This window comes from Thalassophryne amazonica, chromosome 15 (genome assembly GCF_902500255.1).
Source record: "Thalassophryne amazonica chromosome 15, fThaAma1.1, whole genome shotgun sequence".
Taxonomy (NCBI): Eukaryota; Metazoa; Chordata; class Actinopteri; order Batrachoidiformes; family Batrachoididae; genus Thalassophryne; species Thalassophryne amazonica.
Genome location: NC_047117.1, coordinates 13,511,125 through 13,529,319, shown reverse-complemented (window position 1 = coordinate 13,529,319; position 18,195 = coordinate 13,511,125). Strand labels below are relative to the sequence as shown.

General features: G+C 41.6%; 1 protein-coding gene across 1 annotated transcript; it reads right to left on the bottom strand.

Annotated features, from left to right (window-relative positions):
• Positions 1–902: 902 nt before the first annotated feature.
• Positions 903–16,934, bottom strand: fbxl18 (F-box and leucine-rich repeat protein 18). The gene is made up of 7 exons (XM_034188420.1): positions 16,740–16,934; positions 14,699–14,896; positions 11,588–11,937; positions 8,468–8,603; positions 7,302–8,389; positions 2,984–3,202; positions 903–1,496 (listed from the first exon to the last, which is right to left on the bottom strand). Exons 1-7 carry the CDS (start codon positions 16,764–16,766, stop codon positions 1,340–1,342), a joined length of 2,175 nt encoding a protein of 724 aa, XP_034044311.1. The 5' UTR covers positions 16,767–16,934; the 3' UTR covers positions 903–1,339.
• Positions 16,935–18,195: the final 1,261 nt, after the last annotated feature.

The following is an 18,195-nucleotide window of genomic DNA, read 5'->3' as shown; positions in this document are numbered from 1 at the left end:
ACGCCAGCGAATGTGAGCATTTGCCCACTTAAGTCGGTTATGACGACGAACTGGAGTCAGGTCGAGACCCCGATGAGGACGACGAGCATGCAGATGAGCTTCCCTGAGACGGTTTCTGACAGTTTGTGCAGAAATTCTTTGGTTGTGCAAACCGATTGTTTCAGCAGCTGTCCGAGTGGCTGGTCTCAGACGATCTTGGAGGTGAACATGCTGGATGGGGAGGTCCTGGGCTGGTGTGGTTACACGTGGTCTGCGGTTGTGAGGCTGGCTGGATGTACTGCCAAATTCTCTGAAACGCCTTTGGAGACGGCTTATGGTAGAGAAATGAACATTCAATACACGAGCAACAGCTCTGGTTGACGTTCCTGCTGTCAGCATGCCAATTGCACACTCCCTCAAATCTTGCGACATCTGTGGCATTGTGCTGTGTGATAAAACTGCACCTTTCAGAGTGGCCTTTTATTGTGGACAGTCTAAGGCACACCTGTGCACTAATCATGGTGTCTAATCAGCATCTTGATATGGCACACCTGTGAGGTGGGATGGATTATCTCAGCAAAGGAGAAGTGCTCACTATCACAGATTTAGACTGGTTTGTGAACAATATTTGAGGGAAATGGTGATATTGTGTATGTGGAAAAAGTTTTAGATCTTTGAGTTCATCTCATACAAAATGGGAGCAAAACCAAAAGTGTTGCGTTTATATTTTTGTTGAGTGTATATAATGTCTAAGTCACTACCTCACCCAGAATGCAGATGAGATATCTCTCTCTCTCTCTCACACACACACACACACACACACACACTCACGCCTCTACATTATTTGTGATAAATTAAAAAAAAAGGTTCTGACATGAATCGAAAAGTAGTCCACAGACAGAAATTGGACCAATTTGGTTTTATTACAGTATTTTCTTTTTGTCGTCTGCACCTTTGTTTTTAAATACATGCTCTATTGGATTATTTTTGCCACTTATTGTCAAAGTATTAGACCAGTGAAGTCACATTTCTGAGAAACCAGAGTTGTAAGATCAGGAGCACCAACTTTTGCTGGAATTGAACCACATTAAAAATCCCCACCACATCCAGGAGCATCATTTGACCTTTGACCTCCCTGTTGAGCTCATCCTAGGGGTATTATCCTCTGAATTCTAGTGTCACAGTGTCATGTAAAAGTAAACATGCACTCTTCGGCCTGACAGCTGACGATGTCACAGATCAGAATGTGCCGCTGTGTTTCGTTTTTGTTTTTATGCACAGAAGTAAAAGTTCACAATCGCACATCAGAGTGTAACATCAAATGTGTTTGAGCACCAATCACAGAAAACCTCCGGTCGTGTCAGCACGGTGACAAACGCGGGGCTTGGGCCACATGGCTCTGGAACAAGGTTATCCGATCCAGCAGCGTCATTGGGATCTCCCTGATGACTGCAGGCAGATCCTCGTGCTGTAACGGATACACGACCACGCTCAGGGCCGAGCGCTCAGCCGAAAACCTGAGAGGCAGACACGGAAAAGACCATCTCCATGTTAAGTCTTCGAGCATGCTGCATCCTCTGCTACAAATACACCAGGGGTGGGCAATTTGTTCCAGAAAGGGCCAAGAGGGTGCAGGTTTTCTTTGCAGCCACTGATTCCACCAGGTGATTTCACTGATTAACTGATTCCATCTGCTCAAAGTGATAATCAGTGAAATCACCTGGTGGAATCAGTGGCTGCAAAGAAAACCTGCACCCTCTTGGCCCTTTCTGGAACAAGTTGCCCACCCCTGAAATACGAGGTCTGTGAGAAAAGTATCGGACCTTTTTATTTTTTTCAAAAACCATATCACGTGTGATTGCATCAGCCAAGCTTGAACCCTCGTGCGTATGCGTGTTTTTTCACGTCTGTCGGTTGCGTCATTCGCCTGTGCAGGCTTTGTGTGAGCACTGGTCCACCCCTCTCATCGGATTTTTATTGCGAATAAATGTCTGAATGATTTGGAGCTTTGCTGCATCAATTTTTTTCCAGAAACTGTGAGAGACCTCCAGGTGGACACCGTTCGGAAAATTAATATGGCTTTCAGGGACGATTTTATGGGGATTATACAGATTAAGGAGTGTTACTGCCGCTTTAAGGACGGCCCACAACTGCTGAGAGCGCGGCGCGCTCCCAGCGCCGATCGACAGGCTGACACCCCGCTGAAACAACCACATCATTTCCAACATGAAAGCTTTGTTGATCCGGGACCTCGTCTGACTTTCACAAAAAGGCATAAGGCGTGGACATCAGCACTTTTTCGGCACATTCCACTGTTACAGGAGTTTTTTTTCATGGAAAGAAAAGCGGAGGGACGCGCCACGGAGCCGTTCATTACGCGGGACAAAACCACCTCCGTGTTGGTCTCACAGGATGGCTTTCAGGTGGATTTCAGACGGATTCCGGTTGCTTTTCAGTCGTATGATTATCCGACTGTGATTGTGCATGAGCTGGACATGCCCCAACATGTCCTGGAAGACTTCATCACAGCGTCACAGCTTCACGTTGGAAATGATCTGGTTGTTTCAACGGGGTCTGAGCATGTCGATCGGTGCTGGGAGCGCGCCGCGCTCTCAGCAGTTGTGGGCCGTCCTTAAAGCGGCAGTAGCACTCCTTAATCTGTATAATCCCCGTAAAATCATCCCTGAAAGCCATATTAATTTTCCAAACGGTGTCCACCTGGAGGTCTCTCACAGTTTCTGGAAAAAAAATTGATGCAGCAAAGATCCAAATCGTTCAGACATTTATTCGCAATAAAAATCCGACGAGAGGGTGGACCAGTGCTCACACAAAGCCTGCTCACAGGAGAATGACGCAACCGACAGGCGTGAAAAAACTCACGCATGCGCACAAAGGTTCAAGGTTGGCTGATGCAATCACACGTGATTCAAATCCATATGGTTTTTGAAAAAATAAAAAGGTCCGATACTTTTCTCACAGACCTCGTACATGAACACACACTGACCTGTCCAGCAGCCTTTTCTGCAGCGTTCGGCAGGTGACCAGTGGCCCGCCCAGGAACATGTGGCACGTCACGACGTGCAGGCAGCGCTCCATGAAGGCTTCTGCGGCAAGCGCGTCGAAGATGCCGCAGCGTGAGATGAGGCAGACGCGCTGCAGCCGTGAGCAACAAGATAGAGCTTCAAAGAAGGAAGCGTTGGCATTCAGGTAGGGCTGCTCCAGCCTACAAAAAGTGATTTGTTCACGCAGTGAGTAATTAAAATACAACTGTACACATGGCATCATCACAACATGATTATTAACTCCAGAAACTAGAAGGGCAGAGTGCATGCAAGGCTCACGCCACCTCATTTATTATTAGTAGTAGAACTAGTAGTAGCAGTAGTACTGTTTTAACTGTTTTAATTACTGTTTTACTGTTTTAGAATTTCCTGGTTATGCCCCCAAATGCCTTATAAGTTTAGGGAAAATATGTTTATTTATAAAATGCTCAATCTTACAATTAATAAATGAACAAAAATAATTATGAACAGCGATAATTTTAAATTGTACTGGCTCCATCCCTTTTTTCATTTATCTGCCTCCAGCTGTACAACGGACATTTTCATCATGAAGCTGCGACCGGTGATGTAAAAAGACAAATATTCTGATACAAAATGTGTTCATTTGCATTATTTTTGAACATAATTTAAATTCAGTGGATGCCAGTAATGCTCACCAGGAAAGTAACGGCAACAATACATTTGACTTCCAAATAAATCAATAAATCATTCGAACAGTACATTGATTTTTGTTTCAACCATTGTACAGCTAAAAGTTCTAAAACAGGATGCACTGGTTTTTGATCAACCTTCTATGTGAAGAAAATTCATCAAACAAAAAAACTGCCTTTAATGCTTTTGAATCTACTTTAAAGTGCAAGTGTGTAAGTTTTAGTGCCATCTATTGGTGAGGTTACAGACACCAGACATGATTTTTGTTTCCCTTCATGTATTCTCTTCTTTGGTGATGGGGATTCATGCTCCGTTGCAGTCTCTTGTGATAAGGCATATCTATGATTCTCCATTTTGCAAAAAGAAAGGTTGTCAAACTTGTTCGGTTGCAGTAGCAACCAGTAGACCGTGTACAGGGAGCAGCCACTAACTGTTCTATCACACTTATTTTTTCCATTCTTCCAGCCATACTGCAAAAATGCATAAGACAGAAACTGCAGTGCAACATGGTGACCTCCATGTTGCCTCACAGCGAGAAGGTCACGGGTTCAATTCCTGCCTGTGGCCTTTCTGTGTGGAGTTTGCATGTTCTCTCTGTTTGCATGGGTTTCCTCCGGGTGCTCCGGTTTCCTCCCACATCCAAAGACATGCGGGTTAGGTGGATTAGAATCTTTAAATAGGTAGGTGTGCGAGTGGGTGTGAATGTGTTTGTCTGTTTGTGGCCCTGTGACAGACTGACATCCTGTCCTGGGTGTACCCCGCCTCGTGCTCAATGACTGCTGGGATTGGCTCCAGCCCCCCGCGACCCTTAATTGGACTAAGCGGTTGAAGATGAGTGTGTGTGTATTAATTTTCCATAAACCCCTGAAGAAAGAGAAGTGACTGCATTATAGATTAAAAAAAACAGGACTGCATTAGCTTTATTAAATTGCACAACAAAAATGTGAGGGGTATTTCAGCATCACCCTTTCTGTCCTTTAGTTGGTTTCAGTTAAATATTACACAGCAGTAACACAACATGTAAAGATGTGCATGAAGGAAAATACAGTAGTGTTCAGAATAATAGTAGTACTATGTGACTAAAAAGATTAATCCAGGTTTTGAGTATATTTCTTATTGTTACATGGGAAACAAGGTACCAGTGGATTCAGTAGATTCTCACAAATCCAACAACACCAAGCATTCATGATATGCATACTATTAAGGCTATGAAATTGGGCTATTAGTAAAAAAAAAGTAGAAAAGGGGGTGTTCACAATAATAGTAGCATCTGTTGTTGATGCTACAAACTCAAAACTGTTATGTTCAAACTGCTTTTTTAGCAATCCTGTGAATCACTAAACTAGTATTTAGTTGTATAACCACAGTTTTTCATGATTTCTGCACATCTGCGAGGCATTCATTTTGTTGGTTTGGAACCAAGATTTTGCTCGTTTACTAGTGTGCTTGGGGTCATTGTCTTGTTGAAACACCCATTTCAAGGGCATATCCTCTTCAGCATAAGGCAACATGACCTCTTCAAGTATTTTGACATATCCAAACTGATCCATGATACCTGGTATGCGATATATAGGCCCAACACCATAGTAGGAGAAACATGCCCATATCATGATGCTTGCACCATCATGCTTCACTGTCTTCACTGTGAACTGTGGCTTGAATTCAGTTTGGGGGTCGTCTCACAAACTGTCTGCGGGCCTTGGACCCAAAAAGAACAATTTTACTCTCATCAGTACACAAAATATTCCTCCATTTCTCTTTAGGCCAGTTGATGTGTTCTTTGGCAAATTGTAACCTCTTCTGCACATCTTTTATTTAACAGAGGAACTTTGCGGGGGATTCTTGCAAATAAATTAGCTTCACACAGGCGTCTTCTAACTGTCACAGCACTTACAGGTAACTCCAGACTGTCTTTGATCATCCTGGAGCTGATCAATGGGTGAGCCTTTGCCATTCTGGTTATTCTTCTATCCATTTTGATGGTTGTTTTCCGGTTTCTTCCATGCGTCTCTGGTTTTTTTGTCCATTTTAAAGCATTGGAGATCATTGTAGATGAACAGCCTATAATTTAAGTTTTCCCCTCTCCAATCATCTTTTTAATCAAACTACGCTGTTCTTCTGAACAATGCCTTGAATGTCCCATTTTCCTCTGGCTTTCAAAGAGAAAAGCATGTTCAACAGGTGCTGGCTTCATCCTTAAATAGGGGACACCTGATTCACACATGTTTGTTCCACAAAATTGACAAACTCACTGACTGAATGCCACACTACTATTATTGGGAACACCCCCTTTTCTACTTTTTTTTTTTACTAATAGCCCAATTTCATAGCCTTAAGAGTGTGCATATTATGAATGCTTGGTCTTGTTGGATTTGTGAGAATCTACTGAATCTACTGGTACCTTGTTTCCCATGTAACAGTAAGAAATACACTCAAAACCTGGATTAATCTTTTTAGTCACATAGCACAACTATTATTCTGAACACTACTGTATCTACTATCCTATATTAGTACAGCAGATAACTGAAATAATCCTGAAAATGGTGATAGAAGCATCAAATTCAACACAAATACTCATTAGACATTACTCTTTTGAAAAAAAACAAAACAATTGGCCACTTGGCCGGGTTGGGGTCAATTGAAGAATTACACAGGGGTCAAAATTTAACGATGCTCCAATCATATTGAAAAACTATACCACATTATTTGCCTTATCATAAAGATTCCAAAAAGGTATAGTTTGGACTCTCTGTGACTGAATGTTATGGAGTCAAAACAGAAAGAATGGTGATAAAGGTCAATTTCAAGTTTGTACAAGGGTCAAAAGTTAAAGTTGCTCCAATTTTGGTAAAACGTGATGCAAATTATTGGTTGAGCTAACAGGATTAATAAACAGAACAGTTTATACTTTATACACTGTATATAATACATAGAATATAGACTCCATATAAAAAAAACCAACCTAGAAATGGACAGGTCTCGGTGTACTCTGTGTTTCCTGGCCATGCAAGTTTTGCTCATCTTTCCGTGTGAGATACTCATTAATATCCACGCAGGGGGAACATTTGCTTGTTGCAGATGTCTCATTTTCCCAACCATCTGACAGATGGATCAGGAATAGTCAACGGGCAGCCCTCAGTACAGACTTACAGTCTTTCTTGATGGGTTTCTATTCGTCTTCTTTAGTTAGCTAGTACTACGGTGATCATTTTGCAGTGTGAGTGAATAAACTAGGACCACAAGTTCTTTCTTCTGCTTCCCATCTATCTGTACCCGTATCTGGCAAAAATGTCGACTTTGCAGCACTGAAAATCTTCAATATTTACATTGTTGTCAGCGCTTATTGTGTTTTGGGTAGTTGTGAACCATGGATGCTGAGATCCTGAATTGGCTTATTATACAACAGCTAAATACACAATAATTACTCTCAGGAAAGACTAATGATTCAACAGGTTATTGCCAAATTTATTGGCTGTGATCACAATAAAGTGGATTTTATCAACTAAACATCAACCACCAACATATTATACATGCATGCAGCTAGTATAGCAGAGTGTGTGTGGGGGGGGGCGTTCTAGTGACTGAAGGGTAAACCAAGATTCTTCTAACCTGAGTTCCCGTAGCTGCGTGCAGTGTTTGAGTGTTTCCAGCAAAGCAGGACTGTAGTTGATGGTTTTCAGAGACCCGATGTTGGCGAGGGACAGAACCTGGAGATCCCTGCACTGCTTGGCCAGGTGGACCAGCCCCGTTCCCTTAAGAACCCCAGGAAGCCCAGCCAGAGTCAGACGACGCAACTGAGGCAAAGCCTCGAGTGCCGCCACGTGCGCGTCACCAACTGCTCGAGCCCAAGCGCACATGCCGCGAGGCTCCACGCTCGCACGTGTACAGGGCTCAAGCCGAGGAAGCACAGAGACAAAACCAGGTCCAATGATTTCTAAGGTCTGCAGCAAAGAGCATCCAGCAAAGAGCTGAGCCAGCCCTGAGGTGCCGTCCCTCGAAGAAGGCAGCTCTGAATCAGATTTAAAATTCTGGAGCCCCACGCGTGGAGACTTCTTTAAACCCAGGAAGAGCGATGGTGGAGCCGTGTGGCTCGCTGAGATGTGATGTGCGTTTAAGCCACTCGACAGCGCGCAGGCCGGCAGCGTGAGCGAGTGCAGGTATTTGAACTTGGCCAAGCTTGCACACAAGTGCGTTTCCCCTCTTAAGCCGGGCGTCTTCTCGTGGTGATAATGGGTGTGCATTAGATTTAGGTGTTTAAGTTTGGAACAAACAACAGCTAACTGGCTCATAGTCCCAGCGACCAGAAGATCTTCACCACCACGACTCCCGCTGCAGTCTGTGAAAGAAACGTGGCTGATCCCGCTCAGATTGAGACTGATCAGTTTCTTGGGGTCTTTGACACCTCCCTCCAGCAGCGACTGGAACACCTGCGGCCATAAAGCGGGGCAGCGGCTGAAGCTGAGGCACTTGGGGCTGCTGCCCTGCAGCACTCGTTTCACAGACAGAGAATCGAGCCACGATCGAGGAAGCTGCAGGGCCTCTACGTCGCCACGCTGACCCAAGCTCTGGGCCAGCGAGTTAGCAGCGGGCCAGTGGGCGGGGTTTGGGCCGGGAATAGACACTAGGAAAACCCGAAGACGCTCTGGAAGGTGAACGCTGAACACCGCTAGGTAGAGAAGGAGCAAGGTCTGGTTTACCTGAAAACATGACAAACAGATTCATTAGCTACAGGTGCAGACTGCACGCGATCACACATATACAGGAACAGATTTCACTTCTCCAGGCGCCAGTCTGGCACTGAACTCCTCCAGCTGTTGGTAATGTGGCACGCTGCTCTGGCCCACCATCAGCTGACAGCTCACACCGACGCCCTCTCTGGTCACATCCGGGATGTCAAACTGTAGCATCAGCCTGCACACACACATGCATGCACTCACATTTGTTCTCACTGAAAGAAAGCAAATAATCAATCCACTTTAAGTGGATGAAAAAGTGGACTAACTGAGGAAAAAAATTATTTTGCCAAAAAATCTGGAAGTGTACAGATACAAAAATTATGGAAACAAATATTCAAAATAATTTAAAAATCTAAATTTGTTCATTTTCTATACCCATTTATTTAAATGAAAAACAAACAAACAAACACTCCATCCCTTTACACCAAAAGATCTGCATTCTTAGTGCCATTCTGGAAGCGGGAGCTCTGAGAAATGATGAAAGCACGTTGATTAATCTTTGTCTCATCCAAATGAAACGGCTTACTGAGAGATATCGGAAAAGTATATTTTGTCCAACTGTGAACCTTTGAAACATCATATACAAGAATTAAAAGGCTTACAATAAACAAAAAAGCCAATTTTTAAAAATAAAATATGGGATTATTTCTTCAATGCTTACAATCTAAACCTGATGGTGTAATTTCTTAAACTTGCTAATTACTGGCGCAGACTGCAGTCTTTTTAAAAACTCACACCAGGTTTTTATGTTTTTTGTTTAAATTTGATTATATTTTAATCATTATTTTTGTGTGTGTATAGGTACACGGAATATTGTTTTGTTTTTTTTTGTCACCCATATTTCTTTTTGTGAACTGTTATTATAGGCATTCATTAATATTGATGGCTCAGACTTAGGGAAGGGTTGGGGAAGAGGGAAGAAGTTCCAATGCAGAACTCATCGCTGTAACAGTGATGTAATGTTTTAGATAAGCAATAAAAAAAAAAAAAAAAAAAAAAAACTAATTCCTCTAGTTTCGTTCCTGTAGTTAATTATTAGCTGCTCAACTGATTGTAACAGCTGCACACAAAACAAGGTGCATCGTGTATGTGTGAAACACAAGCAAAATAGCTCTTTTTTAATGTGGCAATGTTAGTCTTTTTTTTTTTTTAATTTACAGAATGTAAGCACAAGTAAATTGCTCATAAGGACAAGGAACACAACAATAAGTTGATCTTTTTTTTTTTTGCCAAAAGTTAACTTGTTCAAATATAATGAAAACGAATAAACAGTTGAGATCTTGCCGCACATTTAAGCAGCTCTTGTCGCCATGTGATGACGGGTGATGCGAGCATTTCACGGCTTATGAACATTTCTTACTTGAAACCCAAATTAAAAACGGCAGTTATAACTGTCAGAAATGGCTGATTTTTTTTTTTTTGGGGGGGGGGGGGGGGGGGGCGCCAGATCTTTGACTTCCCTGTGTTAATAAAAAATTGTGGCAGTCAGTAACGGTTACTTTTTAGACCAAGCAGAGGGAAAAAAATATGGAATCACTCAATTCTGAGGAAAAAATTATGGAATCATGAAAAACAAAAGAACGCTCCAACACATCATTAGTATTTTGTTGCACCACCTCTGGCTTTTATAACAGCTTGCAGTCTCTGAGGCATGGACTTAATGAGTGACAAACAGTACTCTTCATCAATCTGGCTCCAACTTTCTCTGACTGCTGTTGTCAGATCAGCTTTGCAGGTTGGAGCCTTGTCATGGACCATTTTCTTCAACTTCAATTGGATTAAGATCTGGACTATTTGCAGGCCATGACATTGACCCTATGTGTCTTTTTGCAAGGAATGTTTTCACAGTTTTTGCTCTATGGCAAGATGCATTATCATCTTGAAAAATGATTTCATCATCCCCAAACATCCTTTCAATTGATGGGATAAGAAAAGTGTCCAAAATATCAACGTAAACTTGTGCATTTATTGATGATGTAATGACAGCCATCTCCCCAGTGCCTTTACCTGACATGCAGCCCCATATCATCAATGACTGTGGAAATTTACATGTTCTCTTCAGGCAGTCATCTTTATAAATCTCATTGGAACGGCACCACACAAAAGTTCCAGCATCATCACCTTGCCCAATGCAGATTCGAGATTCATCACTGAATATGACTTTCATCCAGTCATCCACAGTCCACGATTGCTTTTCCTTAGCCCATTGTAACCTTGTTTTTTCTGTTTAGGTGTTAATGATGGCTTTCGTTTAGCTTTTCTGTATGTAAATCCCATTTCCTTTATGTCTGCCTTTAACAACCTTCCTATGTTGTTTGTATGTGGTCCAGAGTTTAGACACAGCTGACTGAACAACCAACATCTTTTGCAAAATTGCGTGATGATTTACCCTCTTTTAAGAGTTTGATAATCCTCTCCTTTGTTTCAATTGACATCTCTCGTGTTGGAGCCATGATTCATGTCAGTCCACTTGGTGCAACAGCTCTTCAAGGTGTAACCACTCCTTTTTAGATGCAGACTAAGGAGCAGATCTGATTTGATGCAGGTGTTAGTTTTGGGGATGACAATTTACAGGGTGATTCCATAATTTATTCCTCAGAATTGAGTGAGTCCATATTTTTTTCCCTCTGCTTGGTCTAAAAAAGTAACCATTACTGACTGCCACAAGTATTTATCCTGATTTCTTATAGTGTTTCTTAAAGCCAGAAAGTTGCCATTTGAAATGACTTTAGTTTTGTGTCATGTCTGTGATCCGCTTTTTTTTTTTTCTACAAAATTAAACAACTGAATGAACATCCTCCGAGGCCGGTGATTCCATAATTATTGCCAGGGGTTGTATAAAAAGGTTCCATTTTGAGAGTTTTATGGTTCTTGGCAGAGGTGGTGGCCAAGTGGTTAGTGCGCTTAGTTTCAGTGCGAAAGTTCCCTGTTCAAACCCCACCCCTTGCCACATTTCTCCAGGTAATGTAGAGTTGTGTCAGGAAGGACATTCAGGGTAAAAATTGTGCCAAATAAACATGCAGATCCACCTTGGATCTGTTGTGGCGACCCCAAGTGAAAGCAAGGGAGCAGCCGAAGGGCCTTATGGAATAACCACACAAAAAAGGATGCAAGTGATCACAGTGCACTGTGTGACAAAGTTACTCAACAATTCCCAACCTGCGAAGTTGTGCACAGCATGGCACCACGCCATAACTGGGCGTCAGCAGCGTCTGTTTGAGCTCCGACAAGCGGCTCAGAGAATCGACTGCTACCGAGCTGAGCTGCGCCGCGCTGAAACCCGGCATCACATCAAACGCTAGTGATCTGAGTAACGTGAGGGAGGACAGGAGGCGGGACAGACGGAGCGAGGTGAGGCGGCAGCCGGTAACATCGAGGTGCGTCACTGCCCTGCAGCGAACAAGATGATCCACGGTAGAGCCAGACAGCCAATAGCAGCCATTCAGGCTCAGGGAGTGCACATGATTGGCTAGCTGCTTCAATAGTTGCTGCACTGTTAGATCATTTGCCTGCACACACACACGTACACACACACAAATAGAAGAAATGTTAATATTTCTATTTGTTTACAAAATTCAGCACAGAAGGAGCTATTAATGGTCAGAGTTAGCCTAAATTTTAATGGATCACAGCACCAAATTGCATGTTTTGCACCCAACAAACTTTTGATAAATTCACTGAAGACACACTCTCAAAATCAGACAGAAGGTTGCAATTCTGAAGCCCTGCTTGATCATACATCAACACATCCAATGAGGACTGGGATGGGATGTAATCATAATATCCTCAATATTAGACAGGAGGGGTGGGCGATATGACCAACAAATAAGTTTTTTTTTAAACTTTTTTAGACAGTGACAGTATTATATTACTAACTGTATTACTAACTTTACACTATATGACCCCTTTAATAATTGTCTTTTTCTGAGCAAAAGTTTAACCTGGACTGTTTTCATTTTCAAATCTTCTCCTTCAAAGTTAAAATTTGAGTGGAAAAACTCAACGAATCAGTCTTTTACAGTTTTATAAATAATTTATATATAATATAAAAGGTCTGTGGCTGTGAACGAGTCAGCAGCACAGAAAGTCTGCTGGTACAGTTAAACCCTGTCCATGAATAATATGTCTTATTGTGAAAGAGTTATGCCTATAAAAAAGTATTTTAACAGGTGTTTTGACTAACCAGAATAATATATAAAAAATTACGGCGCAGACAACCTCCATCTGTAGTTCTGATCAAAGCCAAAATGTTGACTGATCTAAAAAAAATAATAATAATAATAATGGATATTTGGCATTCCCCGTGTTTGCGTGGGTTTCCTCCGGGTGCTCCGGTTTCCTCCCACATCCAAAGACATGCGGGTTAGGTGGATTGGACTCTTTAAAATTGTCCGTAGGTGTGTGTGTGTGGGTGTGTCTGTGTTTGTTTGTCTATTTGTGGCCCTGCGACAGACTGGCGTCCTGTCCTGGGTGTACCCCGCCTCACGCTCTATGACTGCTGGGATAGGCTCCAGCCCCCCACGACCCTTAACTGGACTAAGCGGTAGAAGATGAATGAATGAATGATATTTGGCATTATTTCTGCACTCCTTTTCCCTTGGCGTAATAAAAAAATAACAAATATTAAATAATAATAAAGGGCCGAACAGCTGTACTATCACAGTGTTGATGGTACTGCGCAATCTATATCATGGCCCTCTATCACACCTGTGATGATGGTGACACAGGTGCTCCGCCCACCCCATCAGACAGTCTGATTCTACTGAGTGTTTTAAACCCAAAGTTGAAAGTCATCAATATGTGCCATATTATAATTACTCATAATTGGTTCATTTAATTTTGTGTTTTTGTGAACATTCTAATTTAATTTCAATTTATTTTCATTTATATAGCACCAAATCACAACAGAGCTGCCCCAAGGTGCTTCACACAAGTAAGGTCTAACCTTACTAACCCCAAGAGCAGCAGTGGTAAGGAAAAACTCCCCCTGAGGAAGAAACTTCAAGCAGACCAGACTGAAAGGGGTGACTCTCTGCTTGGGCCATGCTACAGACACAAATTACAGAACAATTCTAACACTGTTATAGATGTGAATGCTTTAATTTGTAGTCTGCATGATTTGCTATTATTCAAAGCACTTTCCTTTCGCAGCACGGTGTCTTAGTGGTTAGTACTGTTGCCTCACAGCAAGAAGGTCATGGGTTCAATTCCCACCTGTGGCCTTTCTGTGTGGAGTTTGCGTGTTCTCCCCGTGTTTTGTGGGTTCCCTCCGAATGCTCCGGCTTCCTCCCACATCCAAAGACACACAGGTTAGTTGGAATGGACACTTTAAGTTGTCCGCAGGTGTGCGTGCAGGAGTGAATGTGTTTGTTTGTCTGTTTGTGGCCCTGCGACAGACTGGCATCCTGTACAGGGTGCACCCCGCCTCCCGCTCCATGACTGCTGGGATAAGCTCCAGCCCCCCTGTGACCCTTAATTGGACTAAGCGGTTGAAGATGAGTGAGTGAGTGGGCACTTTCCTGTTTTAAGGCTCTGTATAAATTTACTATTATTATATAAAATATAACAAATCTCCCTTACAGTGTGAAAAATATTATTGGGTGATTCTTTAACTACGGGCACTATTGGCCTTGTAAATGTAATTTCCACCACACCTTTGCCTTACAATATAAAGCGCCTTGGGGCAACTGTTTGTTGTGATTTGGCGCTATATACATGTGCTCTGATGTCACTGTTTATCTCCACAGAAACTACCCAAACAATGTTTCATACAAACTGTTTAAAGGGACATTACAGTGTTGTGGTGGAAATTATGGCAATAGTGTGGGACAACTACATTTTGTTTAAAAAAAATCACAACAGTTGTATGACATTGAATACCCCAATTATGTTTTGATTATTTTACTGATATTTTATTCAGAGATATTTTAAAACATTAGAAAAAACATTTCTTTACCATTCATTTTTATCATTGAAGATCAAAAGTATGGGTGTGGGACAAGCACAAAACGGCAATATTTGCATATAATGATGCTGAAAAAAGGTGAAAAAGTTATCATAAGACTACTAGAACAAATTTCTTAACACACTTTCATTGTAAAGATAACTATAAAAGTGTGAAATTTCCCCTTTTTTCTGTTTTTCATACAATATGATCAAAGGATATAATAAGTGCCCGTAGTCTAAGAATCACCCTATTAAGCTATATGCAGTATTGCCACACACCGTATCAAATAAAATGTCACTAACTACACTTTGCGAACAGTTCACCTTATATTCCTCTGACAAGGTGACACAGGTCAGCAGAGTCTTGTCGTGACAAAGTCTGTGTAATTTGTGGCAGACACGTGCCACGTTCAGGAGCAGGTCACACACTGGAACATGGCGGAGGATGTACAGCAGGATCTCATCAGACAAATCTGACATTCCCACAGAGGAAGAAGCCACTGCATCCTCGTCAACTACAGCCTGAGACACAATAACACGTTCCAGGATTAGAGGCTTTTAGACTGTGGGGGGCAAAAAGATATAATAAATTTTCTATATGTCTGTAATCACAAATTTGTGGTATTTTATTTTAGACTTTGCTTTTGCACCAAAGCAAAAAAGTCTACTTGATTCACTAATGATGTAGATAATGTTGTCTTGATAGAGATAATAAATAATAAACTCCAGTAATAATACATTTCCTGGATACTGTTGAGTGCTGTCCGCTGCTCTGAGTGATCTCAGTGTGTGTGTGATTAGGATTCATTAAACACAGACACACATTTCCCAAATGTGTTTAAATATATCAATTATAATAAAACATGTGAATGTCTTTTTTCTTTTAATTCCAACAGTGATGAATCACTCGTTTCACCTCCTGATTAAACTACAGCGTATGAGCTGCTGTGTCCGACCAGACGCCTAACACACACACACACCAAAAAAAAGTGCTGTTAACTTACTCAGAGACCCCACATTTGTATTTAAACCAATTAATCTTTACTAAAAGAGGCCACCCCAAAGACTGACTTTTGAGTCCAACTGAAATCACCCTTTGCTGTCAGCAATCACTAAGACAAGATAACAGATCTGAGGTATAAATTATTCAAAGGGCCCAAGTTTCTATTTGTACCAATAAAAAATTTATCATAAAAAATTACCATAACTGCTTTTTTTTTTTTACATTTCACATCAAAGAAGTCATCTACTGATGTATCTCAGTTGTCGTTGTCATGGCAATCCCTCAGTGGCGAGGAAGCTTGTCTCTTGGTTGATTTCCGGATGGGAGGATGGAATTCTTCATTCAGGGTCCATCCAGAGATGTCTAGCTGTGCATGGGTTTGTTTAACATGGGAATGTTGTTACACACTAATAAACACACAGTCCTTGATAGATCCTAACCCTGGACTGGTGGCTGGGAAATCCTAGACAATCGGGGTCTAAGGACTTGCTGCAGACTTCATCCGACCTTCACAGCCGTTGGGTTACAAGCCATCACCTCCTCCACCTGATCCACTGTTGAGGAGTCTTCTTGTTTCACCGGAGCACTGTTCAGGATTCCTGTTGGACCTTCATGGTTATCGTAGCGGCCGCAGGGCACATAAGATCCCCACCGTATTTCATCCCAACAGGCAATCCCCTACTTGATCCATCACCCAGTCACGACATGGACAAGGGGTTGGATTTTGACATCCTGTATCTCAGTAACCACTCAGAATACACATATGTCAGGCTTTAAATTACTCAAGAATCACAAATTTTCTATTTTACCCAATTTAACTTCATTGTTGAAATTAATGAGAACAGATTTTTGAGATCTGGTACCAAATACAATCAGCTGTATAACTACTGAGCCAAGTTGGCAGGTTTTGGACTTAAATTATTCATGAAACACCAAGCTTCTATTTGATCTAGTTGAGCATTTAGAATAATAAAAAAAAAATGCCCATTAAATAACAGTTCTGACTTCTGACCCAGTGATTTGCAGCTGTGGTGTCTGAGGAACCACTGAGGCTACAAAGCAGATTTTGGACTTGAATTACTGACAGGCCAAGTTACTATCTGATCCAATTTTATAAAATAAATCAATAAGATATATAGACAGAGATTCATGTGACCCCCTGACTGTAATTTAGTAACAGCTCAGAGTAAAACCTACTGTTCCACTTATGACAACATACAGAAGAGAAATAAAAGTCTGTTTTAAGACGTCGCAACAAAAAACAGGCACAGTGCGGTTCTGTAAGACTGCCGTTTTTAAATAAACACCAAACGAATATTAACGTTTATTTAATGTGTTTTAGAGGCTTGTCGGTCAACCTACGTGCTGTCGGTTTGAGTCCTCTGCCATCACCCCCACAGCTGCACTGACGGTCTGTAGCGTCTCAACACGAACCAAAAACTACATGTTAAGCTCGAACATTCAGCAGAAAAATCTCCAAACTTTGTGTCAAACTGAACACCGCTGGAATGAGACGTTCTGTGAAACATCGGACATCTTTCAGAGTCGGACGAACTTCCTGTTCAGCCAAAATATGTTCCCATCCGGTGTTGTAGGTGTTGAAATTCTATGGCCTAGTTCAAAAATAATGAAGCCTAACTGCTGATTTGCATTGCTTTTGTCATGAACAAGCCATTATTTTATTTAGCACCATCCAGATTCATCTGTGCGTTGCCTGTAGTCTCTTTGACAGGTACTGAAAATTTCATGGAAAAATTCTGCACGGTTCCAGAGATATGTACGAAATTTACCCCAAAAATAGCACTTTTTTCATCAATTTTGTGTGACATTGATATTTAGCATTATCATTTAAAGTTGAATGTTAAATAAATAACCTTGTATTTTGTCAGTTTGTTTGTTGTTTGATTTATTTGTATCAAAACCTTAGCTATGTCTCCTACTCTGCTTCTATAGAATAATTATATTACTTGTTCAATAATACCAGGAACTAATGGACAGAATTTCTTTGTTTCAGGCTTCTGCAGACTAAAGAAGATACCTTCAACTGTTGTCGCAAGCGTTTCGCTCTAGCACATTATAGTATATATATATACACTGATAATTTCTAGCAATGACTGAACTGAGACCAATAGAAATATTGAAACTCTGATATATAACCATACCTAAAATGATAACCTTCACAAAAAAGACCACTTTTAAATTTTGATGGTTATGTCACACTTTGGCTTCATTATTTTTGAACTAGGCCATATTACATCCATAGACATCATTCTTTGTTTTGGTTGGTTTGTTTGTTTGTTTTTTGATGAAAGGAAGGAGGGAGGGAAGGAAAGGAGGGAGGAAGCGAGGGAAGGAGTAAGGAAGGGAGGGGGAGGAAGGAAGGGAGGGAGAAAGAAGGAAGGGAGAAAGGAAAGAAGGGAGGAAGAAAGAAAGGAAGGAAGGCAGGAAGGAAGGAAGGAAACACGGAAGGAAGCAAGGAATGAAGGAAGGAAGGACATCATTTTTTGTTTTGTTTTGTTTTTTTGATGAAAGGAAGGAGGGAGGGAGAGAAGTAAGCGAGGGAAGGAAAGGGGGGAGGAAGTGAGGGGGTCGAAGGAGTAAGGAAGGGAGGGGGAGGAAGGAAGGAATTAAGGACAGAAGGAAGGGTGGATTCTGGGGGTCTCAGGCCTAATAAATGCTGTGAATATTAATTAGCAGCTGCTTTGTTGTCATGATTATGAATACACAGGTATGAAAGTGAGCTCCAGAAAGCTGCTTGTGTGTCATAAAGATTATTGTTTGTGTACAGTTGGCAGTGTTTGTTATTCTCACCACAGCA